The sequence below is a fragment of the Syngnathus floridae genome, chromosome 2 (assembly GCF_059516105.1).
Source record: "Syngnathus floridae isolate MCC-2025c chromosome 2, RoL_Sflo_1.0, whole genome shotgun sequence".
In the NCBI taxonomy this organism is placed as follows: Eukaryota; Metazoa; Chordata; class Actinopteri; order Syngnathiformes; family Syngnathidae; genus Syngnathus; species Syngnathus floridae.
In genome coordinates, this window is record NC_142414.1 from 6265258 (window position 1) to 6280542 (window position 15285).

Here is a 15285-nt window from a genome sequence, read left to right on the forward strand (position 1 = left end):
TATGGAAATGCAAGTGAGATCTTAGCAACCTCAAGACAGATGAGCACCTAGGCGGAAATTGAAACAGCGGTCGGGGTCACCGGGGGTCCGACCTTTCCTCCTGTCTCATCCCACCGCTGCTCAGCTGCTGCTGTCATCCATATTTGCAGCCTCAGTGGACAATTTCCTCCGCTGCGGGCTCGCAACAACGCATAGATCAAGTGAATTAATTCTGCTTTTGTGGCAGCACACTGGAGATCTAGGTCATGCAGTCGTGGCTCTTCCCCCCCACCCCCCTTGTCAACATCCTCTCATCTCCCTCTGTGATCTGACCTTGACTTTCACAGGTTTTTGCGTGTGTGCCCTCTCTTGCGACTCCGTATGTGTGTGGTTGTGTGTGTGCAAACGTTGACGATGACATTGGAGACAGCAAAAGTATGATGGGATGGGAAATACAGCGAGATGCTTCCTAAATGTGGGACTGGCCTGCAGCTACCTGTGTATAGGCCAGAGGCAGAGTGGATGGAGAGCACAGGAGTGGAGGTGGGAGGGTGGCAGAGGAAGAAGAGAGGGAGGGGGGTGCAGCGAGGGAACTGTGACGCACGCCGATGCTCTGTGCCGGCCGCTGATTGGACGCGGCGAGTGCCGCTCACAAGAACTGGGAGCCAGGCGGCCGCTTGGAGAGCAGATTATGAAGCGGCGCTCCAGCAGCGGCAGTCTCCTCTCATTGTCTCAATGGCTGCACACGCATTCCTCCTGTGCTCCATCGCTTTGCTGTCTGCGCTCAGCCGGCCTGCTCTGACTCTGTCCGATGAAGAGCTACAGCCAGGGCTCACCTACGATGAAGTGCCTGATATCTTGGACAGAAGGTAAAGACATTCTCTTCTCCATCGCTATGAGCACAAGAGGTGTGTTTATGTATTGGGGAAGCAAGGTTCATTCTATCTTTTGTATTCCTCCCCATTGTCTTGCTTCACCTTGGCGGTCTCGTAAATACCGAAGCTTGTCCGCATGTGTTTGGAGAGGGCTGCACCGCGAGCCTTTGTTTGCCTCACTGTTGGGGACTGCATCAGACGCCACTCATCGATCACAGATGAGGCTGTTGTCTATATTAGAGTAGTGTCGGTCCGAAACGAGGACACCGAATAAGGCTGGGGATTGGGGGCGTTCAAGTGGGTTGATGAGGATATAGAATGGGAGAGTGGGACATGGAGGGAAGGTAAACAAGGATGGGACAAGGAGGAGAGGATGCATCAGTGGTGGTCTGCTGGAGTCAATTTACTGATGCAGTCATTGAGAGAGCGGGCGGGCAGGAGGGAGGGAGGGAGGGAGGAGGAGTGGCGGAGGGGGTGACAAAATGAGAGAGGGGGAGATTGGGGAAGGGAATTGTAGCCAGACGTGTCTGCATGTTGCAGTCCTGCAGGTCAAATTTGGATCAAGCATTCAGGGGCCATGGAAAGAAGCACTCACAACAAACTGTGTTACGAGGGCGAGACTGAGCCGCCAGCTATAGGCCTCGCTCGCTCATACTCATCACAGACACCACCAATAGTATTGAACAAAAGCCATGTTAGGCTTTGGAAACTATGTCACGCTATGCATGATGTCCGACAACTATTCTGATCTGTAGAGTCTTGAGCTTTGGAAGTAGAGGGTCACGGTCTGAGTCCCCCCTGTGGACCCAAAAACTGCAACTCCTGTTGTTGCGCTTCAAATTGCTGACAGGCTAGTGTGAGATGAATTTCCAGTCAATGCTTTTTCATATCGTTGCTTACTTGTGATTAAATCCTAGAAACTTTAAAATATGAATGAGTCACATTCATGACGACATTGTTAGTTAGGTTGGTTTCAAAACAATTTGCTGGAGTGTTTGTACTTCTATTTTTAAGTTGGGGGATAAAATAAGAGAAAGGTAGTCCTCTTTACTCATACTTCTTTATTGTGAAATGCGGGAAAGCCAGTTTTCACAGCAGCAAAACTTAAAATATTTTATTGACTTGCCTGACCTAAATCTGATCAAAATTCTGCTATCTTGAAGATTTGAGTTCACCCAGCTTTTTTCTTTTTTTTGATTGACTCACAAATGCAAAAAAACAACAAGGACTTGAAGGACTAATGTAGAAATGGGATTTTATTTATCTATTTATTTATTTATTTATTTATTTGTTTGTTTTATTTATTTGGGCATCATAAATTTAATGACTAATAATGCCTCAATTGCCCTTTTTGATTGGTTGTGAGAAATGATGAATTTTTTTGCACTGCTCTAATTACGCCTCCAGCTAATCTGTTTTTAACTTTCACATCCATCCACTATGATAGCAAAGGGTCTGCCTTACTTCCATCTGATCCCATTTGGTCAGGATCAAACTTTATACATAACCTACTAAGTAATGTGAGAGCTGATTGTCGGCTCCCCAAGTTGGAGCATCATTTTCAGCTGTGACACACTCACTATGTTGTTATGTAAGAGCAGCCTTTTATGGCTGGCTTTTTCTAAAAACTTCCAAATAGCATCTCATTGACTGAAAGAGGAGATGGGGCAAAACAACTTTCACTATTATGCAGAATGCCTCTTGAACTATAACCATCCAATATGTGACAAATAATGTAATTGCACATATAGTCAATCAATCCAAATTATTCATTGCATGGCATAAAAAGTACTAATACAGGCAGATTAAACTTTTCAAATTTAGTTGAGTATGTTACCACATACACTTGTACACATACAACTTTACTTTCTGAACACAAATGCAATACCAATGTATAATGTAAGCAAAATAAGTTAACTAGTACTACTACTAGAAATATTGGGTTTCTCATATACATATATTACGGCAATCCCCCAGAGGAAAGTGACGATCCAAAGAACTTTGTGTGACATGACTTGCAAATGCAGACTTCTTCATGCGTGCCCTTGTTGCAAAGGAACAAAGTGACGCTGTGTCAGGATTAAGGGCTCCACTGTCATGACTAGGGCAAGTCTGGCACAAGATGCAGTCCAAGTGTGCGCATGGTGGGACTTTTTCCTAGACAGCCGTTTGAAATGGACATTTGCGCCGTTGTAGGACTGAACACAGTCATTTTAACCCCTCCCCCATATTTCCACCAGTGGATAGGAATGTCAAAATGTGCTTAAATATATCCTTGAGTTTTTGAAACAGTTTGAGCTAAATATAGAAATTGATTATGAGCAAAATATCTTGGAAGAGAAGATTAATCAAGGATGAACGTAAACAACATTCATAAGAGAAAATAATCTGTTTATATTAAATTCTTACTCTACTGATCTAAAAACTAATGAGTCATGCGTTTAAAATCCCAAATTTCATTTGATCTCTGAAGCATATGAGGTTCTCATTAGTTTCGACACTTGACCAGCAGTTAAATTAGGAGCTGTAATCAAACCTCCACAAAAATGGCAACAGGGACTGACGGGCAACACCTCAGATCAATCTGCTCGAAGGAATCTATTCATAGGCCTGCCTGCATCTACTCAGCGTGGGATTGAGTCAGATTTTCTTTCACCAATTATTGATTCCGAATGATGCCTCTAACCACAGGATTGTCTTTTATATGATACACGCTGATTATTTTATCAACATAGTAATCGATTATTGTTAAAATAAAGTGTATTGCAGTAAACTTTATTGCAATTGGGAATTCTTACAGTGAATGCTTTGAACTCCTGTTTCAATGCCAGTGTTTTATGAAGCAAAACATGTCACCCACAACAGTTGCGCCTCACCTGAGTACTTCGTGCACGTAGTTGCATTTCCCGTAGGGGTCCTCAGTTTATGATGACCTACGACCTTTTAAGATTGCGAGCTAGTTTGTGCACCAGTGTTCAGCGTTATTGTCCTACTTGCAATTTTTTATTTACAATTATTTACAATTGTTTTATTATTATTTTATTGGTTTACACTAGAATTTTCTTTCCTACATAGAGTATTTATTGTAATGATGACTTCATTAATTCAGTTTACATCAATGATAGACAATGGCAACAAATTTGGATTACGTAATTGTTTTTGTTTTTTATAGAATCCCATGTCTACATTCTTACAGTTTAATGTTTTAATGTCATTATAGTGATACTTGGAGAGCCAAATATTTTCTTGAGCTGGTGCATAGTGAAAAATACCCCACTGCAATAGACTGACTCGATTGTTTACGCCTTCTGATCTCCACCTGTGAGACAAAAGTCAGTTGTGTGTCAAATGTGATGTTTTGTGAATATGCTCACTTGTACTGTATTCACACAACATAAACATGCACACTATGAGACTATGCAGTCCCTCAGAGTGTTTTGTGCTCAAATCATAACATCCTCATGACATCAGGTGGCACATTGGCGGGCGGGCGTGATCAAATTTATGAGACATATCAAGAGGGAGTGAGGTGAGCCAAAAGGGGTGGCGGCCATTATATAAAAAGGCATGTTCAGCACTCGGGCACCCGTGTGACAGGCTCAGCCAATGACGCGGCCTCAGCAGTCCCGGGTTGCTGACCTCACCAAATTGGCACAGGAACAAACGCCAGGGCTTTAGCTAGCACCTGCGCACTCCTCTGGTCCTTTTCGACCAGATGAGGCCTAGTTAGCTACAATAGATGGAGCATGTGCAAGATATTATTTGTTTCTTTCTTCAAGTCAGCACTGTCCAGCATGCTGCAGAATCTGACTCGATTAATCTCATCATTTGTGCTTGTGGCCTTTGTCTCCACGCGGTCAGACTCCAGCCGACCTGTGTTCGCCGCTAATCCTAATCCACCTGGCACCAAACCGCATAACATTGTCCAGGTAGAAACTGCACCAGCTCCAGACAGCTGAAACTCTTACATAAATACATTGGCAACCTGCAATACTGTTTACAGTTCTTTCAGAAGGGCAGCCATGGCTGATGTCAATTATGAACAGAAGCAACAGAACTTCAGGCTTCTGCTCACAAACATACTTTTTCTTGAATCAACTGCTACACAAAGAAAATAAATAAAGACGTCGAGAAATGTAGCAAATCATGAAGCCCAGTCCTTTTGATCTATTCTATAGTTAAATATCAACTCTCCCTATCCCAGAATGAAATACTGAGATTTATTTAGTGTGTTGGGCGGGCGACAATCATGTCAACCATGTCTGTGCAATTGTGCACACCACTTGGATGCAAGAGCCAGGAAAAAAAAGCCTTTGGGCAACAACTACCACCTGAAAGAATAGGCTGAACATCTCACTGACGTCAAGATTTTCTCCTCCATGAATGTGGCTCCAGCCCAACCCAACTGCTTCAAATTTTCAGCTTGACTGGCTCATAGCAATGCATGAATGGAGAAAGTAACTGCACCAAAAATATTTTTAGGATGTAGCATATGCTTGTTCTCTGAACAGCAGGATGACTATTAATTAAACGCTTGAACTGGAAAATGGATATTTATTCCAAGGAGTTTAAGCAAAGCATCCCGACAAGTAGAACGGGCCCATCCGCCGCTGCCCAGTAAGCCAATTTCCTCTGTATGATGTCTTTTATTGGACAGTTAAAAGGAGCAGGATTAGCTTGACTGAGGCGGCGCAGGATTGCCCAAGAGGGAGTGTGGAGCAGCTGCTGGCTCGGGTCTCACACGTGAAGGAAATGCGTGTCCAATATATGGGTCAATACCACATCAGTGATTCACAGTCCACCAGAGACTCAGGGGCTAACTGTGCACATGGCTGATTACAGAGCATTATTTTCAACAATGTGTGATTTCTTGCCGTGAGCTCAAAATCTCACGTTGTCTTGTTGTCTTTTTTTCTCCACAGCAGAGAGAACCCCAAACAAGCCACAAGAGTCACATCAAGTAAGTGAGTGAGAAACATGGCACGATGGAAGGCCTGATTCAATCAAGCTGACCATGCTGACATGCATTTTGCTCCTGACCCACATCTTTGCTTCACTCTTATGCAAACACAAGTGGGATCCAGTTTTTTTTTGCACCCCAAATCTGACAGATTTGCGGATATGTTTAGATGGGTTTACAAAAAAAACACAGATAATCACTGCTCCGATTTAGAGGATGTTGTGATGCAATACAATGTGGGATGTTTGTAAATACTAATGAATGGTGTTACTGCAAATACAAAATAAAAACGCTGATGAGTCAGTCACAGGGATGACGCAAAACTACTGGAAATAGAAAGGATCTTGAGCGCGGAGGTGTAGGCAGGATCTATTTGTGCATGTGTGTGTCAGAAGCGTGTGTGCATACATGTGTGTGTGTGTTTGTGCGAAAGGGGGCTGAACTTTTATGATTACGTTGCAATCTCCGCAGCAGTATCGGGATCAGCTTTTATGTGTATGCTGATGTAACCTTTCCCTACCAAACACAACTGTACATTTTTAGGTCAGGATGGAGAATACGGCTTAGACAGCGAAGAGGTTATTTTAACGCCTGAAGATGAAAACCCACTCAGGAGAATCCTGCAGGTACGCACGTGCACTTCTGCTTCTTCATTGACATTGTGTCTTCAGCTGCACATTACACTTGTGCATATACATCGTGTGTGCGGATGAAAACGAAACGAGGCACTCTGCCGCTGTGCGTGACCTTGGATGTGGGAATATTCTGGTGTCACATTCACCAGAGGAAAACACACACACACACATGCACACACACACTCACACACACACATAGCACCATTCTATATATTACACATCTGTGTGACCATATGCTACAGATGCAGTCAGACATGCTTCAATCTGCTTCATTTAGATTAAAGGATCCTATGTCCTCTCTGCTTCTTTTTCACATTGTGGCTATTCCAGGCATGGAGAAAAACAGTATAAGCCATATATGTCAACCGCTAGAGGGTTATAAATGATGAACCCCCCCCCCCCCCCCCCCCCCCAAAAAAAAAGTCACTCGGAGTAAATGTCTTGTAATACATTGCTGGATTAGCACAAATGCCTTCCAATGTGATGTAGTCTCAGAGCAAAGAGATTAAAGAGATAGAGGAGCTCCTGGTATAGACTACTGTACATCATGTTGTCCTCAAAGCGCACATCTGCCACTGACTGACTCAAATTCAACTCGGGCTACATCAGTCTTGCAACAATTTTCGAACAGGGGTGACAATTACTAAAGACACAAAGATTGTACGTCATGAAATTGTAAATTGCAAATATGGTTTTAGCGTAACTCCACATTTGATTTATTCAATCAACTAATTTAATTACAATCCAAACAAAATTGGGTAAAAGTTGGATGACTGTGCTTGTTGTGGTTTCACCTACTGTCTCCCTCTAGTGGACAAAGTGTAGTCAGACAGTGTTTCTGCTTGCCAGAGCCATTACGACGCGTAACTATTTTTTTTTTCATTCGGCAAATGTCTCTTTTACCCCTGCCAGCCTTTCAAGTGGCATCATGCCGGGATCTCTCACAGCAAGAGGAAGCTACTTCAGTCGCTGATGGGACCATACGGCCCCTTGAGTGTGTCCTACAACGGCAAGACGTGCATTCTATTCAAAGCAAAGCGGCTGGCTATCCGCTACCGGAACCACACCTTCATTGATCTAACTGAGAAAGTATTCAACGCCAACTCACCTGTAGATACCAAAGGCTCCGTTTGCACCAAGGAGAAGGCCACGTAAGTAACAACATCTTTAAACATCTTGGAACGCCACTCATTGCACAGCAGACTATCCAAACTTAGTTGAATAAATCTATCACCAGGTTTTAACTATGGAAAAACAACATTTTCTAAACATTCCTGGTACTGTGCTGTACTTAGTAGCATCCCAAAGTACAAGTACAGAATTTTGCACTGTAGGGTTGCATGTGTTTTGATTCGTCATGGCGGAAAAAAAAAAAAAGTTATCTGAATTAACATTTCAATGTTCTTCTACAGGCTTTCGTTAAAGTTTGGTGATGTGGAAGACTTGCGAGGTCTAGTAATCAGGTAATTTTTGTATTCTTTATTGGAATGTGTTCAACAATCAGCACCTTTTACATTATCACATTTGATGTGTATAAAAATACACAGCTAACAAACTCGCATGCACAGGAGGTATGTGGTCCAATGTGAGCCCAGGTAGCACTGAAAAACATTTTTATAATCTAAATTGCCCATTCCTGACGTAGCATGTCTCCTACTGATATAGTTCAATTGTGTCACATAGCCTCACAGAATCCAAAGCAGAATCCACAACAAAACTATGGTCTTCTCCGCCAGGCTTCAGATGTCCAACACCTTCTACGAGGCAGCAGGTCAAAACTGGTTCACCCTGGACAGTGTGCACATCCACTACAACTGGACTCAGGAGGCCACGTTCAACGCCAGCGAGGTTTACGCTCCCGCTACATCGTCCTATCACTGCCAGCACGTCAGCAGTCTGCACAAATACGACACTCTCCTGGTGCCTAGTTCCCACACTGACACGTCCGCCAACTGGCACATCACTTTCACCGATTTCCAGGTACAGTCTCTAAAAGGTGTTGTAACCTCAGGCTACTTCCAGTGTTTGTCAATGACAGCAGTTATTATTTACTTTGTCACGTAGCGGAGGCTGCGCTTGCTGATACAGCTCATTCAAATTACAGAAAAGTCATCATTTTATATGCTTGGCTCAAGGATTTTTGTCCTGGGGGCAGGTATCGGCATGAGGAGGGAGATAGCTAAGGGTTCCTCTATTTATTTATTTATTTACAAATCCCAAACATTCTTGAGAAAACATTGACAAACATTGCTGGCCGAGCACATGGGAGGGAGTCCAATCATATTTCAAGTGGGGGGGGCAGTGCCCCCGCGACTACGTTGTAGCTCCGCTAGTGCTTTGATCCATATCATGACTCATTTTGTATATTTGTGTTGATAATCAATTCAAATGTGATAAGAAAAATCGGCATTGTTATTTTTAGGGATATGACTTTACTTTTCATGGTCTTGCCTCGTTAATATCATAAAATCCCTATTTCACAATAACAGTGCTCCTTTTTTTCATCCCATTTTTACTTGGGTGCATGTCCTTGTTTGCCAGCCATTTCTTTTAGTGTGCCATCAGTCTGTTGTAGCGTATGTTTGCCAGTCTGTTGGCCTGTCTGTACTCGGTGTGCTTGGCCATCTGCTAGGCTGTCTCAACCTGTGTGCTAAACCCAGTAAGAGCTACTTGTCCTCTTTAATTCTGCCTAATCTCTGCTTCCTGACTTCCTTTTCAGATTCAAGCCTTCAATGTGCAGTCGGACAAGTTTGCGTCGGCCAGTGACTGTGCCACTTTCCTGACACCAGCCATTCTTATGGGCTTGGTGACGTCTCTGATCCTGCTCCTGGTCCTGGCCTACGCACTGCACATGGTGGTTCACCTCAAGCACATCGACCGCTATGAAGAGCACAAGGCGACCGTCTACTTCCCCCGGAGTCCAGAGGCTGAACTGCCGGACAAGAACAGCCTGTGAGCAAAGAAGACAGGGGCAGAGAGAGAGAAAAAGCAAGGCAGCGGCAGAAAGCAAGTCATGGAAAAAGTATCCTCCACAAAGTACTTCTTTAACAAAATGCCTGTTCACGTGAAAACCTTGTAAATCACTCGTACCTAAATGCAGGATACTTTTTCCTCATTGACTTGTATCTTGGCATCCTGTGCCTGGATGCGCAAGCGTCTCCTGGGCCTACAGTTCATGATCCAAATGTCAAAAAGGTTAAGGACAGCAGTCCTGAGGCCCTGAGGGGCGACAAGCGGCCTTTACCCCAGCCAGCCATGAGTCCCTTATCAGGCTATCCGTCACTGACGCAGCTAACATCAGATGCTCTCGATTAAATATAAGTAGTACATGGGTCACTCACAAGTGTCATATCACAAGCTTCCGTCACTCATCATCTTTCCAGCTTTCTCGAAGATATCCTTTGTCCTACTTGCTGCAACAACTATACGCTTCAAAAAGCCAGTTTTAACACTGGAATAGTCGTGTTAGCTGCATGCCATTAAAAAAAAAAAACATGCTGGTCAGTCTGAACTAGTGCAGTGTTTCCTGATCATCAGAAAGTGTTGCATGAAGTGCAGTTTAAAATAAGCAAGTGAGGCACACACGAAAAAAAAAAAAGCTTCAGAGCCAGAGCGAACGGGAACATAAGGAAACTCTGGTCTCGCATCTGGCTGGAGTGAACGGCCCTTCTGAGCCTTCCATGTCTCTCACCCCGTCCGGAAAACAAGACTGCGGGTTGGGCTTTAACTGTGAAATGGCCTTTTATGGACCCACTGGATGAAGACGAGTGGAGAGGGGTTCTACAAACTAGCACAACATTGGTTAGTCGCAAAAGCACTGACCACAGGACTTTAAAAACTATACGAGGAACAATGGTGCAAACGACGACCCGCCTGAGGGTGACACGGAAGTGCATCGCTCTGATGAAATGACTCTCAGAGAGTCAGGATTTTGGACAAGGGAGGCCGTAGGACCTCCCGCCGAGACACTGGGTGTGACTGCCAAAGTTGAAGCTTCAAAAGGTGTTGCCATAAAATATGGCGAGTGACATATTGTGAAAAAGAGCTAACTGTTTCAGCTACAGTATGTGCAAAACAAATACATGTACAGAATTCTCACTCTGCAGAGGTCTTTTTTTCTTTGTCTTTTTTTACATAGTACAGGACAACGATAACTGCTCATCTTCATAATAACAAAAGTTTTAGCTACATCCGGATCTCTTCAACATCAATTTACTTCAAATATAAGAAGCATAATTACAATACATTGTGCAGTAAGATGAGGTCTAGTGATACGATTTCCATCCCCTTCAACAAATGTCTACTTGTTTTAAAATCGGGTCTGATGAAGTCAAGTCCAGTCAAACGAACTGTAAATCCAATTTCCAGCCATAGAGGAACAATACTAGGATTTATGGATGCCATTATTATGCCAGAAGCCACCCTAGCAGCAGTGACAGCATCAGTCAGTCATCACCACTGAAAAGAAAAAGAGTCAGCATGACAATAAGTAGATATCTTAACATTCGATATGGCAGTTCTGTCAATCTGTAGCAGTGTCAAATGTGTTCTTTGGTCATAAGTGTATCCTACAAACTATAAAATGAGTGCGGGGAGTTTGTCCAAGGACCAACTGACTGAACAATAAATGATATTTAGAGGAGAATGTGTGCTGTGTTGATATGTGGAGGAGCGCTGTTAATATTAAGCAAAGTTTGCAAAGGTTATACGATTATCTTAAAATCCCACTCATGTAAAACGGAGAATACAGAGTGATATTTGTATTTAATTGGCACGAATAAATGATAAATACTTGAAAAAATATTTTCGTCTTTGATTAAACCTGCACAAAAAAACAAAGTGTAATTTCATAGCATAACCAGGAGAAGGCAGAATACGAACGTCTCGCAATGGAAGAGAAAAGATGCTCTTGCAGTCAAATTATTTGTGGTTATCTATTGTCAACTTTTAGTGCCACAATCTCGTCAAATAGCCCAGTTAGCATTCGAATACGTTTGGAATAACCAACCATTTGCCGATTAATGGTGATACAATATTACAGCCTCTAGGTAGCAGTCTTTGATTTTCTTGGAATCGTCTGCCATTGGTTCTGCCAGGCCAATGGAGAACTCAAGTGCCTACAATATAACGGTGACTCAAAGAGTGACAAAAACATTCGTTAAGAAATGCAAGTCAACAAATATTCCAGGAAGACTACTAATGATTCATCAGCGCTTCTTACAGCCGGGCAGAGGTTCTTTATGATGACCTCAAACATCAATCAGTGAGTCCTAAATAAGCTACTTTGCATTGTGGGAGCTCAAGAGATCAGCAGGACGGTTTCTCGGATTCGTCTTCACATTATTTCAAATGTCGGCTTTATATTAAAAAAACAAAAACAAAAAAACAGCAATGGATGAATTACTCTCTTCCTCTGGTCTAAGATAACATCGTTCACACTAACTGCTGTTATACTGCCAATTCTTATTCTGCTCTAATGGCGTTTTTTTTTTTAAAATGGCTGTTGAGACTTGGTGAGTCAACTTTTGATTGGACTTTGCAGTCAAGACAACCGCAGTCGAGACAACCGCAGACTCCAAATTTCTGCTCCCCTATCAGCATAGCCAGCATGGAGGACCTAATTTTAGCCCTTAGGCATGTTATTATTGCAAATGAGGTGCTAATCAACAAGCCTGTGGGCCAGCGGCGAATGTGAATTCCATGAATGGAACATGGTGTTCTGCATATGCTGCTCCACACTCAGAAATATACATATTTTTGTAGGCCTTGTAGAACAAAGTTATTAATGAAATGCTTGAGACGTTTCATATGTGACACAATCAGATGAAAGTGGATGGGAGAAAAATAAGTGAGGCAAAAATAATTAGGTGAGAGGCAAAGGAAAGAATTGAATTGAAAATGGAACTGGAAATGATTTGTGCGGAATAAGGACTCCTTGTGAACAGAAGAAAATACAAAGGGAATGAATACGTTGCCTGCTTGTTATTGCTTCCCATAATAACAACACAGCTCTCCCGTATATTGGTTTCTTTCACACCATTTGATGGAACATTTAGTTTTGCTGTCATTTAAGTATTTATTTTCCATGACTGAACTTTGTATTGCCCCAACCAAATCCATTTTAAAGTCCTACAAAGACGTGCGCCAGCACTTGTGCGTTTAGTGTTTATTCTTTGGGCAGCTACCTAAAGCTAGCTTCAATCTTAAGGAAATAGCGACATCTAGCGGATACTGCGATCAATGCATCCAATCTGACAAAATGAATTGTCTGCGAAATTAATTTAATTTCAACCTTGCTTGATATTGTTTGTACGATAATAAAATACCGTTTTATTAACAGCACATGGTCAATGGGTTTAATGTACATATATGTCTGCATTAACTATTTTGTTGCTGCTGTTTAGTACTGTTGATAACTTTTCGTGTCATCGTTACAGCTTGACACGAGTGGGAAAAGCTCAAGCGGAACAACATGTATTTTTTGAAGGCATAATAAATCGTCTTGATTTGACTTGTATGAAACTTGGTTGTGACAAAAACCTGGAAATGGACGGGCGAGCCAAGTAGAGACCTCTAAACACACAAAAAAGATGCTTAGAGCAAGATTTCTCAACCCAGTGGAAGAACCAAAATCACCCAAAAACATTCAATTAACCTTCACTGTCAAATAAACTACTTGCAGCCATGGCTAGCTTTGGTGTTTGGCCAAGATCAGAGATCAAATGAACGGTTCAAGGGCACGATCCACTTCGGGAGCAAAGCCCAATAAATGTTCTCCTGATGAATTACACAAACAAGTGACAATGAGGAAACTATTGGCTGCTTTAAAGACTTCATGAACACAATGACCACTCTGATGATCAAATCAGTACACCTAAATATGTTTTAAAGTTGTTGAAAGTCTGCAATATGGTTTGACATGAATGAGAATTCATCTATGTAAATCATTGGATCAGCATTCTATCAAGGCAGCCTCCCCCTTGTGTTTTTTTGTTTCATCTAAGTTGACCTTGATGCTCATGAACAGCTGGGGAAAAAAGAAGAGCACAACACAAGGCAAAGTCGACATTTGGACATGTTTTTTTTCCCTTTTACTTATTTTATTTCATTTTACTTTACGATGTTTGTCTGTGAGCATAACATTATTGATATTTTCCTCTGATCATCATAATTATGGAATCCAATCGCTGGCCGGATTGGACAATTGATGATCCTTGCTCTACAGGGCCCTGCAGTGTGCAGATATTCACTTCTGCTGATCTCTTCACAGAAGATTACCAGAATCATTGCAGCTCCAAGAGAAATTCGAGCTGTCACATGGGATACGTCGCCCGAAGGCTTCTCATCATCTTTCACCCACCATATGCTCGCACGTTGCTAGTGCCACGTCGCCCGAAAGGGGCACTTGGGTGCAACAAAAATGTCATGTCATCACCCATCTACCAGAAAGCTGGACAATACAAAACCTCTTTATATGCAGCCACTCCAGTCTTTTTCATCAGCACTTTGTCAGTAATCTGCTTCAGTGAACTGCCATATAGTGCATGACTTGATGTGACATGAAAGCTTAAGGACAGCTATTAAAGCCCTGTAATAAAGATGGTGCGTGTGCGTGTGTGCGCGCGTGTGTATGCGTGAGAAAGTGTGTGTGTGTGTGTGTGTGGTGGTGGTGGGGGGGGGGGGGGGGGCTTGGGTCAGAAGTATGGCGTAATTCAACAACAGCATCCTCTGTAGCCAATCCTAAAATGCCGTGAGAGAGCGCGAGCGAGGGAGAGGAAGAGAGGGAGTGCGTTTTTTCGGCACCACCTGAAAGCCACTCCTCATTCTTCTCCTCCGTTGCTCAGATCTGTCAATAACGCAAAGGCAGCGGACTTTTCGTTCCGGTGATGTGCAAGCTCGACTTTCACATCCTAGTCGTGTGACAGAGCCGGCGTCGCACTTTCGACTACTCCCGCTGCGTTTGCGCGTCTCCACACATATTGTCCACCATGCATCAAGCCAGGAAGCTTGGTTAATTTTCCCGATTTTTGTTGCTGTTGTTGTGTTCATTGTTAATTCTCTGGAGGTGGGTCCACAGTGGCGGCGTAAATCCAACAAGCACAGTGCGTCGGAAACGACTAAAATGAAGGTTGATCGGAGCAAGGTCCGTGCTTGGAGCGCATGTTTTTTATTACTTTCTTCAACTCTAAGTTACGGCATAATCGAGGTTGGAGGATTTCATCAAAGCATCCCTCCGTCAGTGTGAGTAAATGCTTTCCATTTTTTGTAACGGTACTTCTGTCAGACACAGTTGACGATTTGTAACCCTTCTTAACAATCACATTTGCTAAGATATGTAAGTTTTTTTCAATTCTAAAATTATGCCTTTACAATCATACATTTGAACCTGCAGAGTGAAGCTATGGGCTTCAGCATTTGGTGGGGAGATGAAGTCAATCTCTGCAAAGTACTCAGGCTCCCAGCTGCTGCAGAAGGTTAGTCGGCATCAGATGCACTTTTTCAAAATTTACCCCCATTGTTGGTGTACATTAACTTACGTTGTTTGCCTCATTTGTAGCTACACGACTGAGCTAATGAGAATAATGTACTTCTCAGTATATACAGACACGGCTTCCAACTACAATATAATGTTGTGGAACATGCATGGCTGGAGCATGTGCTTTTTTTTTTTTATTTAGTTATCTAATGAAGGTATATTGGGATAACTACTTATAGAACATAATTTCAAAGCATATCCTGAAAATGCATTCAGTCAGGATGCAGCTTTCTGTACAAGGACATCCATTTGTCTTAAAACATTTCTTATTTGAAGTCTTAAAAAAGAATTTAAAATTCA

General features: G+C 42.7%; 2 protein-coding genes across 4 annotated transcripts in view; both read left to right on the forward strand.

Annotated features, from left to right (window-relative positions):
* The first annotated feature begins 642 nt into the window (after positions 1–642).
* Positions 643–11094, forward strand: atp6ap1lb (ATPase H+ transporting accessory protein 1 like b). The gene is made up of 7 exons (XM_088369492.1): positions 643–848; positions 5777–5814; positions 6358–6440; positions 7362–7600; positions 7862–7912; positions 8186–8429; positions 9169–11094. Exons 1-7 carry the CDS (start codon positions 715–717, stop codon positions 9403–9405), a joined length of 1026 nt encoding a protein of 341 aa, XP_088225618.1. The 5' UTR covers positions 643–714; the 3' UTR covers positions 9406–11094.
* A 3066-nt stretch (positions 11095–14160) lies between these two features.
* LOC148401390 (voltage-dependent calcium channel subunit alpha-2/delta-3-like) overlaps positions 14161–15285 on the forward strand; it is a 75423-nt gene continuing 74298 nt past the window's right edge. For all 3 annotated transcript variants that reach the window (XM_088367741.1, XM_088367742.1, XM_088367743.1), the window contains exons 1-2: positions 14161–14690; positions 14842–14923. In XM_088367741.1, coding sequence (XP_088223867.1) covers positions 14572–14690; positions 14842–14923 — 201 coding nt within the window. In that variant the 5' untranslated portion in view covers positions 14161–14571. The remainder of the gene's footprint in view (positions 14691–14841; positions 14924–15285) is intronic.

Coding starts and splice junctions, on each gene's coding strand:
- atp6ap1lb (XM_088369492.1), top strand. CDS start 715: ATGGCTGCACACGCATTCCTCCTGTGCTCCATCGCTTTGCTGTCTGCG. Junction 5,815..6,357: donor AGCCACAAGAGTCACATCAA/GTAAGTGAGTGA, acceptor GTACATTTTTAG/GTCAGGATGGAGAATACGGC. Junction 6,441..7,361: donor CACTCAGGAGAATCCTGCAG/GTACGCACGTGC, acceptor TACCCCTGCCAG/CCTTTCAAGTGGCATCATGC.